This window comes from Biomphalaria glabrata, chromosome 5 (genome assembly GCF_947242115.1).
Source record: "Biomphalaria glabrata chromosome 5, xgBioGlab47.1, whole genome shotgun sequence".
Classification (NCBI taxonomy): Eukaryota; Metazoa; Mollusca; class Gastropoda; family Planorbidae; genus Biomphalaria; species Biomphalaria glabrata.
Window position 1 is genome coordinate 53015586 of NC_074715.1, and position 18428 is coordinate 53034013.

The 18428-nt window shown below is 37.9% G+C and overlaps 1 protein-coding gene and 1 long non-coding RNA gene across 3 annotated transcripts in view; one reads left to right on the top strand and one right to left on the bottom strand.

Moving 5' to 3' along the window:
* The window catches only part of LOC106078911 (uncharacterized), a 37943-nt gene extending 35737 nt beyond the window's left edge, over positions 1-2206 (bottom strand). Inside the window, exon 1 of the long non-coding RNA XR_008778090.1 lies at positions 1925-2206. This is a non-coding gene — a long non-coding RNA (uncharacterized LOC106078911). The remainder of the gene's footprint in view (positions 1-1924) is intronic.
* A 12855-nt stretch (positions 2207-15061) lies between these two features.
* The window catches only part of LOC106067170 (uncharacterized), a 30768-nt gene continuing 27401 nt past the window's right edge, over positions 15062-18428 (top strand). Inside the window, exon 1 of one of the 2 annotated variants that reach the window (XM_056030474.1) lies at positions 15062-15636. Coding sequence is in view for 1 of the 2 variants with exons in the window: in XM_056030473.1 (XP_055886448.1) it covers positions 15564-15636 (73 nt within the window). In the remaining variant the exon portion in view is untranslated. The remainder of the gene's footprint in view (positions 15637-18428) is intronic. The other variant, XM_056030473.1, reaches the window with a different exon arrangement.

Sequence of the window (18428 nt, forward strand, 5' to 3'; positions counted from 1 at the left end):
AAGAGAAGACATTAATTTCTTGTTTTTTGACCAAAAAAATGAAAAAAAAAATAATTGTGGTTATAAATCGAAATTGAAAATTAAGCAAATTAAAACGATTACACCAATAAAATGTCTCGGGCGTCACTTCAGAGTTAAAGAATTACGTGATTTTAATTTTAAGACACATCGGCACAATTTAGGCCATGTTGTCCTTAGTTTTTCAAGACATCACCGTAGTGGTCATTACATTAAGCAGGAACGGTAAAAGCTTTGTAAGTTACTTTTTTAAGAATTAAAACAGGTTTAGAATTCATGAATAATTACATAGTATCGCAGACATCGCGCAGTACGTCAGTAGATAGCGGCAGGCAGTAATAAAAACCGTGACCTTCTAGAGCGCCTACCATTCGACTACGTTTCACTCCAGACCCTTTGAGAGCTTAAAGCTCAGCTGGCAAAGGTTGGAGCTAAGGTTAAATCTTATCTTATCTTATATAATACAGACGTTACTTCAAAAAAGAAGATGATTACGTCCTACGCGTCATGCATTTAGTCATGCATATTAATCAATGACTTAAATTCTGCCAAGTCACTGGTTTTCCTGGCTAGCTCAGGCAACCCATTCCATGCTCTAATAGCACTAGGGAAGAAGGAGTATTTGTACAAATTTGTCCTAGCATATGGGACGAGGAATGTGCCTTTATCTTTGTGTCTTTCAAAGTATTTTATTAAATTTTGTTTTTGTATTTGAAGATTATGGTTCAGTGTTTTATGTATTATTGCTACTTTACTTTTGAGCCTTCTGTCCTGAAGGCTTTCTAAATTTAGTGATTTTACTAAAGGTGTTACTCTAGTCAAATGTGAATATTCGTTTGTTATCAATCGCACTGCTCTATTTTGTGTCTGTTCTAGTTTCTTAATGTTTTCTTGAGTTGAGGGGTCCCAAACAGAGGATGCATAATCTGGTCTAGGAGGGAGTCACTAGTAAAAGATTGAGAGACCTTGCATTAAGATCAATAGTTATAACCAATGAAAGACAAGGCAATACACTAATGCAACAGGTATGTAGCACTCGGGGGCAAAGATTAAGGTACGAGTGGATTCGGGAAGCTATTGACATTTCTTAAGAAAGACGGGATAGTCATTGAAAAGCGTAAAGGGGGGAGGGGCGCATTTTATTGCATCATTGTCAAAATGTTTGACTCAGGGCAGCAGTTCTCAACCTTTTAAGCTCGGCGACCCCTTTTTACAATCCCCCACTCTGCCACGAACCCCCCCCCCCTTCCCATACACAAATACAGAATTGTAGAGTAGACAATAACAACCCATATTTGCGATGGTCTTAGGCGACCCCCTGGCAAATAGTCAATCGACCCCCAAAGAGGGGTCGCGATCCACAGCTTAAAAGGTTGAGAACCGCTGTGCTGTATGGTATGTAAGGGGGCTTACCACCTTGAAGAGCTGATGAAATAAATTTTCGTTCTATTTTGGTTTTTGTTTGTTTGCATTTAATTAGGAATTAATTCACGCCGTCTAATTACTCCTATAGTTACCGGAACACCAAGAACAGAAGACAGAAGACAGACACACTGTTCTAAACTAATGTAAACAAGGAAGAGGTGGTCTACTTTGCCCTATCTACTAGCCAAGGAGGCGCGATTGCTGAGTAATAAAGCGCCTCCCAACCGTAGGGTTCTGGGTACTCCTCTGGGATTTTTAATCTCATGACATTCAATGTACTTCTGGAGTCCAACCAGCTCTAATGGGTCTCTGGCATTAGTTGGGAAAAAGTAAAGATGGTTGGTCGTCGTGCTGACCACATGACAGCATCGTAAACCGTGGGCCACAGAAACAGATGACCTTTACATCATCTGCCCTATAGATCACGTGGGCAGAGAGTGGTACTACTAGCCGATAATTATGTGTTTATGATAAGACTTACCGATTTTCTGGTCGCCTTTCTGTGGTGATATGGCCCCTTTCACTCGACGGACGCTACATAATTATAGTCCAGTAGAAATCAAAGGATTATACATAGAAGATAATAAGTTAAAACAAAATTATCCCCAGCAAAGAAAATCTACTGAATGATAAACGTATCTTTTCTTTTGTTCATTAATTGATTCCTTTCGGTATTTCACTTACACAGCTCAAAACCTCTTTAGCTCTCTCTTTCCAACTACACACTTACTGTGCCCATACACACATACTGTGCCCATACACACATACTGTGCCCATACACTCGGAAAAAAAAAAGTTATTTTTTTTTCTCGACAGCGTATTACCTGTGGAAAAGAGGGGAAGCTACTCATTGGTTCTAAATTTGAACAATGGGATACACAAGTTTTTTTTTAAAAATATGTATAACGCCTTTGAATGGTATGTGTCGTCTTCACAGAATTCAGTGATCCGTATGGACCTCATTCACCAATGGTAAACAAACAACATTTAGCCATGTGATTCTCTATCTCTTCTATATTATTTACGATCTAATGTTTAAATTATGATGGTTGTCACGTGACCGTTCGTTTCGTTGTTTTCTCAATAAGATCACGTGACTAAATGTTGTTTGTTTACGATTGGTGAATGAGGTCCAGTTGAGACCTGTATGTCAACAAAGCTGTTGTCTGCTGGTGGTTAATTTTTTTTTCGCCGTCTGCTTTAGTCTTCAGCTTAATCTCTACTTTTTTTTTTGGTCTGAAATGTGCGGTCCGCAACTCTTGTAAGAGGCTATATACTTCTAGCTGTTGTTTACTTGAAAGTGAGGGCAAAATGGCGTCTGGTTGGATCTCAACAGCGTTTTAGGCATCTAGGCTACGCCCCTCTCTTAAGCTCGCCATAAGATGTGGATGTCCCAGCGCAGCTGTGGTGTGGTAAGCAGTTCTATACAGCCCACCCCAGCCTTCAGCAAAACATAGTTATTTGTAAGGTAGTCCTGCCAGCGTATGCCAATTATAAGGTGAAGGCATCTTCGAAGGAATCTTTCGAGGAGCAGTAGATACCTCCAATACGACACTCGGGTCTCAGAGAGAAATTAGTGTGTGAAGAACCACTACTTTCTAGACAATGATTTTTGTTAGTAGGCGAAGAGGCCTGTTTCGCCATAGTTTTTATATGGAAGGCGACCAAAAGTTCTGTTGACAGAATGTCTTAACAATAACCTTCACCTTTCTCTTGGGGCATCACACAGGATCTGTCAACAGTCTTTCTCCATTCTTCTCTGTCTAGTACCTTCACTAGAATCTTTTAATGATAAACGCGACTATTCGCCGATGTCCTTGCATCGCTTTCTCTGCCTGCCTCTTCTTTTTTTTGCCTGGTACTGTTCCCTGCAGGAAGGTCTTTGCGAGTCCCTAGGACCTCGTAATATGGTAGTACAGTTTAAATATTTTTTGTTTTTGTTGCTTTGTTTTGTTTTTTGACAGCGGTTAGCTAGTGTGCTTTTATTATTTTCCGATTTTACACAAATACGTTTATTAGACAATAATTATCTCCCTGTTGTAATTTTAGGACTATTTATTTCATTGTCTCGATATCAGGTGAAAGTTTCGGGTACTCCCTGACCGAAACACAGCAGACTTGAGTTCCTGAATGCTATTTATATCTAGAAAAGAACTGTTTTAGTTGGAAACATTGCGTAATAGGAAAGAAAAGGCAAAGGTCATAATGGCTTGCTGTTGCCAAGTAGAAGTTAATTTCACACTAGACCTGCACGTTTCGTCTGGTCTTATAGAAAAATCTGGCACATGGTATGAAAGAATACTGATACATTTGTATTTGGTCTTTTCTTATTTTATCTTATATATTACAGACGTTACTTCAATAGAAGATAATTACGTCCTACGCATTCAATGTGTCAATATAGTCATGCATGTTAATCAATGACTTAAATTATACTAAGTAGTTAGTTTTTTTTTTCTGGCTGATTCAGGCAACCCATTCCATTCTCTAATGATACTAGGTATGAAGGTGTACTTGTACGAATTTCTTCTAGCATACGGAATAAGATGTGTGCCTCTAATTTTGTGTCTTTCTGAGTATTTCAGTTGGTTTTATTTTTCTAATGGACCTCATTCACCAATCGTAAACAAACAACATTTAGTCAGGTGATCTTATTGATAAAACAATGAAAAAAACCTGTCACGTAACAACCATCATGAATTAAACATGAGATCGTAAATTATATAGAATTGATAAAGCACCACGTGGCTAAATGTTGTTTGTTTACGATTGGTGAATGAGGTCCATTATAAGTTATGGTTTATGTATTATAGCTACTTTACTTTTTATTCTTCTGTCCTGAAGTGTTTCTAAGTTTTGTGATTTTACTAATGGTGTTACTCTTATCAGATTAGAATATTCGTTTGTTATAAATCTCACTGCTCTATTTTGTATTTGTTCTAGTTTCTTAATGTTTTCTTGACCTAAGGAATCCCAAACAGAGTAAGCATATTCTAATATTGGCCTAACTAAAGTTCAACAGCATTCTTGTTTTATTTCGTCACTTAATTAACAGACCACTATATCATTTCAACTAATTAGTTATGAATGAAGTTGGTTTGTTAATTGATATGTTTATTCCTACTTATCAAACTCATTATGAAATATATATATTTATTTATATAAGGCTTGTCTTCGAGTCCAAAGATCAATGAGAAATACAGTATTTCCCGTGGCTGCGCAGCCCTAGCTGTGTTCTACATATTTTGCCACATCCAGGGCAAGCATAACCATCTTCCGCAGGTGGTCGATTTAGATTTGTTTTTCGTCCTCTGCGTTTGTCCTCGACAGCGGATTTTCTTTTCGTCTCAAATGTGTATCCCGCGGCCTTCGTGAGTGACCTCCAGCTGTCTCGTTCCGACGCCGCATGCAGCCAGATGCTCTCTTCTATGTCAGCCAAGGAAAGTTGACGCCCAAGCTGGTCTTTGAAGCGTTTCCGTGGGGCGCCTCTGTTAGGTTGACCACCTTTTAGCTCACCAAAAAAGACTGCCTTTGGCATACGTTCGTCTCCCATACGGGATACGTGCCCTGCCCAGCGTAGCGTAGAAGTCCCTCTATATTGCCCATACCGGCGTTCTCAAGGACATCGCTGTTTGTAGTGCGGTCCTGCCACCGTATGTCCATGATGGAGCGCAAGCATCTTTGGTGAAAGCGCTCAAGAAGTCTTAGCTTTTTATATATAGTGTCCATGTCTCAGAGCCATATAGAAGGGTTGAGAGAACCACCGCCTGGTAGACATTGATTTTTGTAGGCAGGCGGAGCGATTTATTCTTCCAAACTCTCGCCTGAAGGCGTCCAAAAGCGCTACTGGCCCTGACCAGACGGTTATCAACTTCCCTTGAAAGTGAGGCGTCATTTGACACTATACTACTTAGATATGTGAAATGGTCTACCACGTTAAGGAGCTGTTCGTTTACTGTGATCCTTGGGGCTGAATATTGATTATTTTTCAAAAATAAGATTCATGTTTTATAAGGTACAATGAATAATTGTTTAGAATTTCAACTTAAACACTGAACCATAATTTTCAAAATACAAAAACATAATCTAATAAAATACTCAGAAATACCCAAAGACTGGGGCACATTTCTCGTTTCGAATGCTAGGACAAATTTTTACAAATGCTCCTGCTTCCCTAGTGCTATTAGAGCATGGAATGGGCTGTCCGCATTAGCTAGAAAAACCAACGACCTGGCAGAGCTTAAGTCATTGATAAACATGTATGACTAGATTGACATAGAGACTCGCGTATGACATAATCACCTTTTTTTTATACAACCTCTGTATCTTATAAGATAAGATAAGACTAAGCGATACGTGAAGATCTAATACGCCGCATGAAAGACTAGACTTTTCAGTAGCAGATAAATCTAAAACTTTGCAACAATCAGTAAAAGATAAGGGACTTAACTCTTACAATTCTACTGCTATAATATAATACTAGAGATCGCAAACTTTGTTATCTCCCTCTAGCCATAGAGGGTACCTATTGATATACATTTACAACTAATGAATACATTATGTTTATGGCCTAAAATAATATTTAGTCTTAAGTAGTCAAAGTATTTACACTCGAGCCCTACTAAAAAAAATAAAACCCAACTTAAGACTAAAACAAGTTTGAAATTTGGTACAACTATTCATAAAACAGAACCGCTTGGCTACATAATCTGGAGGTCTCGAGTTTAAAAGCTGGTCGACCTGACTCTAGTGGGTACCTGACATTAGTTGGGGAAAAAGTAAGGGCGGTTGGTCGTTGTGCTGGCCACGTGACATCCTCGTAAATCGTTGGCCACAGAAATAGGTGACCTTTACATCATCTGCCCTATAGATGGCAAGGTCTGAAAAGGGAGCTTACTTGACTTCATAGAAAGACCAAAAAAAAAGTTAAGATTTTTTATTCAAAGAGGAGAATTACATTCTAGCCAAGAACTATGTACAGAATAAAACGGTGCAGGGCGGGTAGGGATGCTGGTGAAGACAGACAGTTCCAGGGCAGCGATCCGTTTGTCATCAGCTGTCATAACAATCATGAAGAATAATTCATCCAATTATATTCTAGTCAGGAGCATACATTGTGAGACTGAATGCATGGTTTGTTTTCATTGAAGTCTGAAAGAGTTATATCCCTTTGTTTATATATTCCTAGGGCAGGGGTTCCCAACCTGTGGGTCGCGACCCTTTTGGGGGTCGATTGACCATTTGCCAGGGGTCGCCTAAGACCTTCGAAAATATGGATTGTTATTGTCTACTCTTCTATTGCTGTGTGTGTGTGTAAGGGGGGGGGGGGTCGCGGCAAAGTGAGGAATTGTAAAAAGGGGTCGCCGAGCTTAAAAGGTTGAGAACCGCTGTCCTAGGGTATAAAGCTATTCACAAATACGGCTAGATATGTAGGGTTTCGTCACCTTAGAATGAACACGCCATTTCTGCCACACCCATTCTCAGATATCAAATTATGGAAATAACATTTGCATTGTTGAGCAATATAGTTATAGTGCAGAGTTGTTTTCCTTAGATACGTTTTTTTTTTTTTCAGTTTCTTAAAATCTATTTTGTTTCTCTCTCTATGGCGTTTTACGTTTTACGAGATTGCTCTTTCCCTTTGTAACTTCTTGGGTGACTAAAGAGGTCAATCCTTAATACACAGCTGCGGTCACAGGTTGGGAACCTGTAATCACCGGGGGCTGGTTGCACTTTCACCCTTCTTTCTACTTCTGTTGTGTCATCTTCAATCCGTGACCCTTCCTTTATGCTCGCTCTCCACGTGCATCTATCCTGTGTCGTTTTTTTTTTAACTGCTAGTGTCATTTTTTGAAGATCTTCATGTTGCGTTTGAATAAATCAATTTACCTTTAATAGTGGACGGCCAGCGGCTCTCCTGCCTTCTGTTAGATCACCATACAGGATGTCTTGTGGAAGTCGACCTTCTGGCATTCTATGAACGTGGCCAAGCCAGCCAAGGCGTCTGCTGCTGATAACAGAGCGGATGTCCTGGCGCCCTGCTATTCGTAGCACTTTGTCATTGGTTATTTTATATTGCCACCTTATTTGAAAGGTCCGCCTTAGTCATTGGACGTGGAAGGTATTCAGCTTTTTTTCCTGCCATGAGTAGGGTGACAATGTTTCACTTCCGTACAGCAAAGTGCTCATCACACAGGTCCGGTAGAGTAAGGCTTTGGTATTCAGCAAGGTATTGTCCCACACTCTTTTCTGAAGATGTGACATGGTGTACATTGCTTCGGCTGTCCTGTTGTTGGTGGCTTTATCCAGTAGAATATTTTGTTTCATTATTGTAATTACTTAGGAGGCGCGGTGGCTGAGAGGTCAAGCGCTTGGCTTTCGAACCGGGGACAGGGGTTCGAATACTGGTGAAGACTGTGATTTTGAATTTTGGGATTTTAGTCCAACCAGCTGTAATGGGTACCTGACATTGTTTGGGGAAAAGTAAAGGCGGTTGGTCGTTGTGCTTGCAACATGACATCCTCGTTATCCTTGACATCATTGGCCCTATAGACCACATAGCTATGATTGTATATTATACTTTCTTATTGTAATTACGAAGGTTACATATTTTCTTAAGTTTGTTTTATAAGAGGTCTGTAATCATTTGAATGACTAAATTATTGTATGACCCTCAGTCTTTATGTCATACCAGAATAAATTTGTGAAGTTTGATTTAAACGACCAAGTCAAAATGATACAGCTAGATGCATGGGCGTAGCCAGGGGGGGGGTGGGATTCAACCCAAACACCCCCCTTCCTGGCTACGCCCATGGCTAAATGAATTTTAAACATTTTTTTTAAGAAAACCTATCTCAATTTAGTATAAAAGTAAGTTCCCTTTCAGACCTTGTAGTCTATAGGGAAGATGATGTAATGGTCAACTGTTTCTGTGGACTACGGTTAACAAGGGTGTCATGTGACCAGAACAACCGCCTTTACTTTTCCCCAACTAATGTCAAGCTTACAAGCTAAGCTCTTTACCGTGCCTCTTGTTTAGAATTAGTAGCTCATTTTTTTGTAGATAGAATCCCTTTTGGTTGAAAAAAATATTGAATGCAATAAAAAAAAAATGGGGAGGGATTCCAATGGTGGGGAGTATAATTAATTATTAAATATATATCGTAAAGTAATCTATCTATGAATGAAGATAAATGAAATGAGATAATTAAATCATCTTACTGACTTCTAATGGTACAAATATGAGTGTCATGTTGTTTATAAACTTGGCTCTATTAATCCTGCGTTCAGCTGTTGTCCTCCCAGAAGCTTATCCCTCAGTCTTAGTGCTGTAGACTGTTTAAGTCCTTTAGCGTGAGTATCAGCGTTGGGAGGAGCCAGCTCCAGCTAAAAACTCCAGTTGAAGTTAGAACGGCTCGGTCGCTGTGGTATGTCCTTGAAGTGTGAGGAACGCAGCGGATGTTGGTCGCAATCAACGATAAATAGGCAGCTGCGTGGGCTGAGAATTGAGATTCTGATCCAGCAGCAGGAAAAAAACAGTCGGTGTCCCCATCCGCAATCAGGCTGAAGTAAAAACACCGAGATAAATATATTTATATACAAGGGCATTGTGTTCTCCTCTGGCCTAGCCGTCTATCAGAGAATTACACAAGTTCAAATGACACTTACGAGCCATGCAGGTCAGTGAGATCAGATCAAAGTGGGAGGATCAAATGCAGCAGGGGAGATAAACATGAACAAAGGATAATGGTCAGCGACCGACATACAGAGTTGGCCACGAACAATGACATGGAAGAGGTGTCCGTTCAAGGGGCGCAACTCTAGTTGAAACATAATGGACAAGGGAAGTAATTCATTCTTATTTTCTAAGCGCAATGCCAATGCAAAACATCCAGGCAATCAGGTGCTTAAAAAAAAACAAAATATAATATACAAATATACACTTGCGATAAGGGTCAATTAAACAATGTAGAAATAACAATGTCATCACAAGTCGGGCATAGGTTAATGCAAGGAATGAATATGTACACATAAAGTAATTATGTTTCTTAATAGGACTGTGACATATAGACACTACGTTCCTTTTAATAACATGTCGGACGCCTTATGAGATAATCCAACATTGCACAATATGTGTGCTAGCTGAGTTAGATATAAACCTAGCAACAGCTCTAACATTTCCCACCCTCCCATGTTAGACGTCTAGACTGTAAGTGACCTTGACATAGAGGTCCTGCAAAAGTAGGATAACTAAACAGACGAGGATTTTGTTCTATTAATAATTGTAAAAAAAATGCAAGTGTTCTCTTGTTATTAAAAAGCAAAACAAAATCAAAGTAAAAGGTTTGCTAGATATATCCATTATCCGATGCATTAATAATTTACCCCCAAAAATATATTTAATATTGAACTGCAGCGATACATCAATAAAAGAACACTATTTTGAAAAATAATATCTCCTTTAGAAAAAAGAAAAAAAAAAAACAGATCATCGTGTAGTTTAGACAAGTGTCCTTGGCTTTCTCCTCTGTTTTTCTCCTCTGTTTTTCTCCCTACTAGGCACTACATACACTGGACGAGAGTGCCTTGTATTTTTTGTTTTGAATTGTTTTTGCTACGTCACAAAGTCCAGTGACATGGCAGTTTACCCTCTGAATTTGGTTGAAACGGACGGTGTGTTGGTCCGTAAAAGATTATTAGTCTGTGTAAACAAGTACTAATTCCTTGGACTTATTTTTCGGTAGGATTTTTGGACCACTGTCTAGGGTGAGTTAATTCGTGTGTGATATCTATTATTGTATGTTGTATGAGGTAGTCACTATTTCTAGTTTTAGAGTAGAAGTTGGGTTTTGTGTTTATTTCGTTTATAGGGGTGCCAGTGTTGGGAGTTGTAGGTACTGAGCTCGAGTCTATGCCAGTGTGGGCGTCGCTTGTCGTCTTAGAAGTATATATAACAGTCCTGAGTGTCATTGTCAGAATGGCGATCATCGACGACGTCGAGTGTCAGTTGGGATCAGTTGGGATCAGCTGAGGTCTAACTTTATCATTGCTAATGTTGGCAGTATTGTGACGTCAGTCGGTCAGCGAATGGTTTACTATGAAACCATGGTAACAATTTGGTAGCAGTAGCAAGGTGCTTATGTGAATTGTTGAATAATATCTATCTATATATACTATATATACATATATATAGGCCTATATATATATATAAATATATATAAATAAATAAATAAATATATATATATATATATATATATATATATATATATATATATATTCATCATTCTATCATTCTCATTGTACGTATACATATGTCAGTATTAAATTCTTTTTTTTTGTTATTTAAACTATCCACATAATTGGTTACTCTATGTACGACTGTGTGTGAATGATGTTCTAGCCAGGTTGAAACTCGGGACCTTAATTGTGTACAGCTAACAACACAAATAACTCATAAACCTGACAATGGTTTTAAGCGAATGTATAAATCTGCTATACAATATTCTAATCATGCATCGGCCTTTTAATATAGACTTAGAAGACGGTGCGCTAACTGTTCCTGAATATTAATTTATTAACTCTTTCTCTCCTAACTGATGATTTCAACGTTGATTCCACCAGAATGTGGTAAATAATTACGGAGAGAAAGAGTTAAACTCTTTTATTGCTCTTTAAAGAACATGGCCTACATGCCGAAATACCAGAAGTGGTGTATAGTCTATTAAAGATAAGTCATTTCAAGTCCTCTAGCCAAATTTATTTATTTTTCTCCTTATAGCTATAAAACTAGAGTTCTCCCAGGGAGGCCAACGACCTATGAATGTTTGTTTTCTCAACGATATACATCAAGTGTCAAACTTCTAGGAAAATAGAACCGTCTTCGTGAAACGTGTCAAATAAATGTGGTTCCAGGTTCTGCCCACTTCAAATACTTGACTTGAAAAGGGGTATTGTAAAAAAAAAAATCTTTTTCTTTACCTGCTTTTGCGGAAGCTTTGTGTCTTAAAAAAACAACAACAACAAAAAAAGTCTTTTTTTTATTCTTTAAAAAAATGTTAAACATACTGCCTCCTGAAAGATTAAAGTGACCTGTTTATCAAAAGCTTACATCTTTTGTTGTGATGATATACGATGAAGGTGGAAAGGAAAACGAATGGTTTTCAAACATCAAAAAAACAGGAAATGATAAATTTCCTGGTTAAAACTAAACACATGAAGAAATCCCTTTTAAAATGCTGCATTGCATTTTTTGTTATTATAACCATAGAAATATAATTTTATGGACTGCTGAACAACATTTTTAGTTGTTGGTGAAAGGAGAAAAGCCGTTATTAGTTTTTGTGTTTTCTGTCTGTCCGTCCTTCCGTCCGTCTTTCATGCTACATATTATCTTTTAAAATCTAAAATTAAGTTTGAAAGCAGTTTTTTTTGTTTTGTTTTTTTCTAATAAAAACATTTTTTGAAACACTACATAAAATACATTCTTTTGAATTCTAGTAATCAACCAGGAAATCCAATAACTTAGCAGAGTTCAAGTCACTGATTAACATGTATGACTAGACCAGGGGTTCTCAACCTGTGGGTCGCGACCCCCTTGGGGGTCGATTGACGATTTGCCAGGGGTCTCCAAAGACCATCGAAAAATTCTATTCTTCTATTGCTGTGTGTTTGAGCGGGGGAGGGGGGTCGCGCCAGAGTGGGGGATTGTAAAAAGGGGTCGCCGAGCTTAAAAGATTGAGAACCGCTGGACTAGACTAACCCATGAAATACATAGACGTTTTATCTTTTTGTTTTTTAAAGTAATGTCTGTAATCTATAGGATAAAACAGTATCCCATGCATTAGCTAATCAGTTGCTTTCTCTCTCTTCTTCTTGGCCAATATATTTGTTTCCTTCTGCGAATGGTAAAGCGCCCACCTCTCTATATTTCCCGTAAATTATAAGATTCCTTAACTACACCCGCAAAAAATAGTCCCAGGTTTGTATATTTTAAAAAAATATTCTTTTATCTCAATACACTATTCGTGCAGTAACTTTTTTCTGTGTGTAAAAGTTAATGAAACAGCAGATTGTTTGTATACAATATTTACAACAGAAATCTTTAAAATGGGAGGAATTATAAGTTTGTGGCTAGAAAACATTTGTATTTAGACGTTAATTTACTGGAAAAATATTTTTAAAATCCTTTCTTTTTAATAAAAAAAGCTTGTCTAAAAGGGGAAGAACTCTGTCCTAAAAACTATATTTATCACTAATGTGCAAGTCATTTCCCTTATTTGATTTCACACAGAATAACTAAATATCAATGATTAATTTGACTAGATCTAATTGTTTATTTTTTAATGATCGAACATATACAAATGAGAAGGAAGAAGAAGAAAATAGACGGAATAGAAGATTTGAGCTTTGTTCTCAGATGACCTGTTTTAAATTGAGAATCTGTCAATACCGTTTTTAATCACAGAAGATGAGTGAGAGAGATACAGTGTAATGGTGAGAGAGAGAGAGAGAGAGAGAGAGAGAGAGTGAGAGAATGAGAAAGAGTCTATTTTTACCCAACGGTTACACCCACATTTTGTTCACCGATTCATTACGCTTGGCTGTAAATTAAAGGTTGAGTCCACCCAACTTTAATGGGTTCCTGACATTCATTTGGGAGATTAAAGGAGGTTGGTCGTTGTGCTGGTCAGGTGATACCCTCGTTAACCGCCTGCCAAAGAAATAGATGACATTTTCATTATTCACCATGTACGTGTCAAGGTCTGTGATGGATTCTTTACCTTTGCTTTTTTTTTGTGGGGGGGGACAATATATTTGTTCTACAGATCTGTTTGTAAAGTTAAAAAAGTAAAGTTCCCCTCTCAGACCTTATGGTCTACAGTGCAGATGATGTAAAGGTCATCTGTTTCTGTGGCCTACGGTTAACGAGGGTTTGATGGGGCCAGCGCAATGACCAACCGCCATTACTTTTCCCCCAACTAATGTCAGGTACCCGTTAGAGCTGGGTGGACTCAGAGGCGCCCGAAATTTAAACCCCAAACTTCGCCAGGATTCGAACCCAAGTCCCCGGTTCGGAAGCCAAGCGCGTCACCGCTAATCCTCCTGTTTGTCAGGTAGATACCCGAAAATGGTCAGCGGTGCGAGGCTAATGTGTTATGTTCCATGTAGTGTCCTCTATCCACTCCAGTGGCATCGCACCTCAAAGGTCTATCTATGACTTAAAAGAGGTGCATCTGTTTGTACATAATCCCTTAAATACACGTAGACTTTTATTCAAAATAATTGATCACGCAGATGTCAAAAACAGTTCCCGATGAAGTGGTTTGAAGGGTACAACAGACATTTTTTTTTACTTTGCTCAAATGCAATAATAGATATTGTTTTTTATTACGTTATTGATAACTTTGCAAGTTTTAAATTCGAAAACTTTTAATTAGAGAAAACCATAGACATAAATAAATATAGACTGGAAAAAGGAAGTAACTTCATGTAACTTGAAAACATGTACATCTATTGTATTCGGATTTCCGAATTATGAAAAGTTGCATGATCTTCATTCCTAGAGATTTAAAAAAAACACTAGTGAAAATAATGTAATACTTATATAGGTTACGGCTGAAATAGATATGAATACTTAACTTTTATACTGCTCATAAATGCTGTATACTAAAGTACACAAAATTGCAAGTCACAAATTTTCGTTTCATAAAACTCTTTAATCGGCCAGTCTATATTTATTTATGTCTATGGAGAAAACTTTATTTTTTTGTCATTTTTTAGTCATTTTACGCTTTTAAATAATATGTATTATTTCGTTGGGAGAGGAGAGGCCTTTTGTTTACTTTCGAAAAATTGCGTTGTTTATTGTAATCATAACTGTAGAATGTACAACTTTTTAAAAATCTGATCAACAAAAATATCCGTCTATCCTATTAATCTTACAATCAGTGAGTTAGCAGAATCTAGGTCATTGGTTAATATGCACGACTAAATGCATGACGCGTAGGACGTAATCCTCTTTTTTGAAGTAGCCTCTGTATTATCCTATTAATCTTACAATCAGTGAGTTAGCAGAATTTAGGTCATTGGTTAATAAGCACGACTAAATGCATGACGCGTAGGACGTAATCCTCTTTTTTGACGTAACGTCTGTATTGTATAAGATAAGAAGATACCACTAACCATTGGCGACTGTCTAATTTGTATTCTAAGGGAACAAAGTCACGAGACCTCGAGATTGAAGGGTCTCGCAATTTTGTAAGATTAAGTTGTTTTTTTTTTTTTGCCTGACTAATGCAAGTGTGCAGCTACAAAATGCAGGAAATTAATTGGCTGACAGGTGAGAGCGTTAACCCTTCTTAATTAATTTTCGTTCGTTAGCAATTAGTACAAGACTTTAATATTCCAACGTTTTGGCCTGTTATGTATGATATTTGAAGGGGCAGTCTTATTCTAATACTAGGCACTTAACCAGTGACCACAAAAAAACACAACAGCAACAACAACAACAAACAACAATTACTTCATCTTAGCAACTACGTGTGGCGAACTATGTTTTTTTTAATCTTCCAGGTCATGTCAGGGACATGACGTCTTCTTCTGCTGTCACAACATTAAATCTGTCAGGAGTGCAAAGCACAAGACGGAAATGTTTGAAACACACGTCTTTGCTAATGTGATGTGTTTATGTGTGACGTGTTTATGTGTGATGTGTTTATATCACTCTTCACACTCAATGGATCTAGTATTTCCTGATTATAACTAAGCAATTATCTACTCTAGCGTTTAAGTTATGATTTCAAGCTCAATTACTCAGAGGTGTATTTATCGGCCATGTTAAAATATATTCAAATATTTATCACATAGACACCATAGCTTAGTTACAATGAATGCACACCATGAAACTTGTGATTTATATTCGAATGCACACCTATTCACACCTCACTAACTTCTCATGCTGGTTGTAAAGGCGAAGAAATAGTTTATTTTAAGTAATGTCTAGAATAGCTGCAATCTATGTACCGCGCCTAGCACAGTAATTTGAATAGTTGAAATTTTTATGCCGTGCAAAAAGAGTCGTTTTAAGAGTGAACAGTCCTTTGCATAATTATTTACAAATTATGAATCAAAAGTTGGATCTCAAAGTGTATACAATAATTATATGTGCTGCTTCTTTCGTTTCAAGTCTATTCGGTAAGTAAAATAAATAAATTAATATTCAGACGAACAAAACCCTGACCTCCTTTAGACGTTAGATGACCACGTGGCTCATCTCCTGGATGACCAGATGAGAGGATGGACTTTAGATACGGTCGTGACGTTGTCTCCCACGCCGTAGTTTCCTCCCCTTTCCAAAGAGACGGCAATAGCTGGAATATTTTAGCATTAGCATCATCGCAGGTAGTGCTAGGGCCCGGGGTACGCTAATTCTGCCTCAACGTAGCACTCGGGTGGACACGATCACTAGAGGAAGTGATTAGGCGAAATGAATAGCGAAAAAACACCTCCTGTGGCAGTGTCTAAGGCAGGGGTTCTCAACCTGTGTGTCACGACCCTCTTGGGGGGTCGAATGACGATTTGCCAGGGGGTCGCCTACGACCATCGAAAATATAATTATTGTCTATTCTTCTATTGCTGTGTGTGTGTGTGGGTGTGGGGGGGGGGTCGCGGCAGAGTGGGGGATTGTAAAAAGGGGTCGCCGAGCTTAAAAGGTTGAGAACCGCTGCTAAAGGAATGCGAGAGCTTTCCCATTGCACGGCGCGGAGTTGAAAGAGAGCTTCCACGTCCCTGTTGATAATCCATGCGCCATTGCAAAAAGGACCGTTACACTAATGGCGAGTCGTGCACGGTTAGCTTGGTACAACAGAGGGAGATGGCATGCGAACGACCTTACCAAAAAAAAACAACAACATGCCACGCAACAATATAAGTATTGTCCTCGATTCCAAAAGCTGCAGACGTAAGAGGTGGGGGCTGCAGGGGGCACGATGCCCCGGGCGAAACCTTGTGGGAGGGGCAGATAGGCGCCTTAAAAAAATAAATTTAAATATTTTAATTAGGTAATATATTCTAATGTTATTTGTATTATATTATTATTAAATATTTTTTATTTATATGCCTAAATTTCTATGCGATGTTCATGGAAAATGGGGGGGGGGGGCGCCCCAGTAAAGCACCTTGCCCCAGGCGCACGTTTTGCTCACTAGGCCTCTGCCAAAGATTGTCGTAGACTGTGGTATTTTACGTGGCTACGTAGCCCCAGCTTTGACCTACATATTTGCCACATAATAATTGTCCGCCGGTGGTGGATTAGATTTTCTTTTCGCGGTCTACGTCTGTCCTCGGCAGTGGATTGTCTTTAGGTCTCAAATGTATACCAGTGGCCCTTGTAAGTGATCACCCGCTGTCTCCTTCTTAAGCCGCTTGCAATCAAGTGCTTTCTTCTCTATCAGTTAATGCAAGTTGAAAACACCAATAATGATAAAAGTTATATGGAAACCAGTCATAATAAAATCACGTACTTATACAATGAAAATACTATTGAAGTTTTGAAAATCAAACAATTCAACTCAGCAGCGTCTTAATTAAATAGATAGGCATTGGCTTCGAGTATAATTTAATGCAGTATTTTACTTGAATGCGCAGACCCAGATACGACCTACATATTGTGCCACATCTTACCTTGGCAGAGTTTATGTCCACCCCGGGGTTTATTTAAGTTCTCTTTTCGCCATTGGTCAATTTTCCTTTTCTTTAGGTTTCTAATATGTGTCCATTTATCTCTACTTTCACTTTAGTGGCAAACTTTAAAAAAAAAATCTGGGAACATTTGCAATGTTTGACATAGATCAAATCCAATCCACTAGATCAGTAATACCTAAACTAAGGCCCGCAGGCCGCGGGTCATATCCGGCTAGTTTATTTATGATTATTTCAAGACTCCAGCAGCTGCGTTGTAATTGTATTCTGTGACAAGAAGGACAATAATGGTAGCTACTTTTGTTTTCAATAAGAGTTAGTCCCCTTTAATACTTGATTTAAGTCCCTGTCAACTGTTTACAATTGTCACTCTCTCTTCTTTAGTCTTTAAGCTGACCAGTGTAGTCTGAACTAAATCTCTATAATGTTTAAGTAATACTTGTGTTGTTGTACTATTACTGTGTTACTCAAGAGGAGTGTGCCACTGTTATGGGAAGATTGTTTCGATAAAGAGCTAAGTAGACTTTATTTATTTGTTAGTACTAAATTGGTTTATGTAAATGGTATATGTCTACTTAGTCTCTTATCCTCTCCTGTATGTTTTTTTTTTTTTTTTTTGTGTAAAAGACATCTTTTGTTTTGATACGAGACAGTAGTGTGTCTCACGGATGATGTCATTTCATTGTTAATGCTCGTATGATATTATTGTAAACCATCGTTTTGGTTTTTGACATAAGACACTACTGTACCTCTGTGGTGGTGGTTCTTTAATCATATTGACCTGAACCTGTTTTACTACTATTTTGATTTGTTTGATTATTTCAATTTTTTTTTTTTAGCCTTTGTATAAATGTGTACATTCCATGATCTTTTATTTTGTTTCTAAATAAACTCTTTTTTTTTTTTGTTGCAACTGAAATCTCAGAATTCTTACTTGACCGTCTCAGTAATAATATAATTTGGGATCACAAAGTACCACTGGACTAACTTGCCAGTACAGCAGAGGTCACTGGTCTTATGATCTATCCTAATACTAGGTCACATATTCAAACATATCTTCATTTGTTAGGACCAATACAATTATTTATTCTAATTTATCTTATCTATTTCGTCTTATTTATCTTATCTATCTCGTCTTATTTATATTATCTTATCTATCTCGTCTTATTTATATTATTTTATCTATCTCGTCTTATTTATATTATCTATCTCGTCTTATTTATATTATCTTATCTATCTCGTCTTATTTATATTATCTTATCTATCTCGTCTTATTTATATTATCT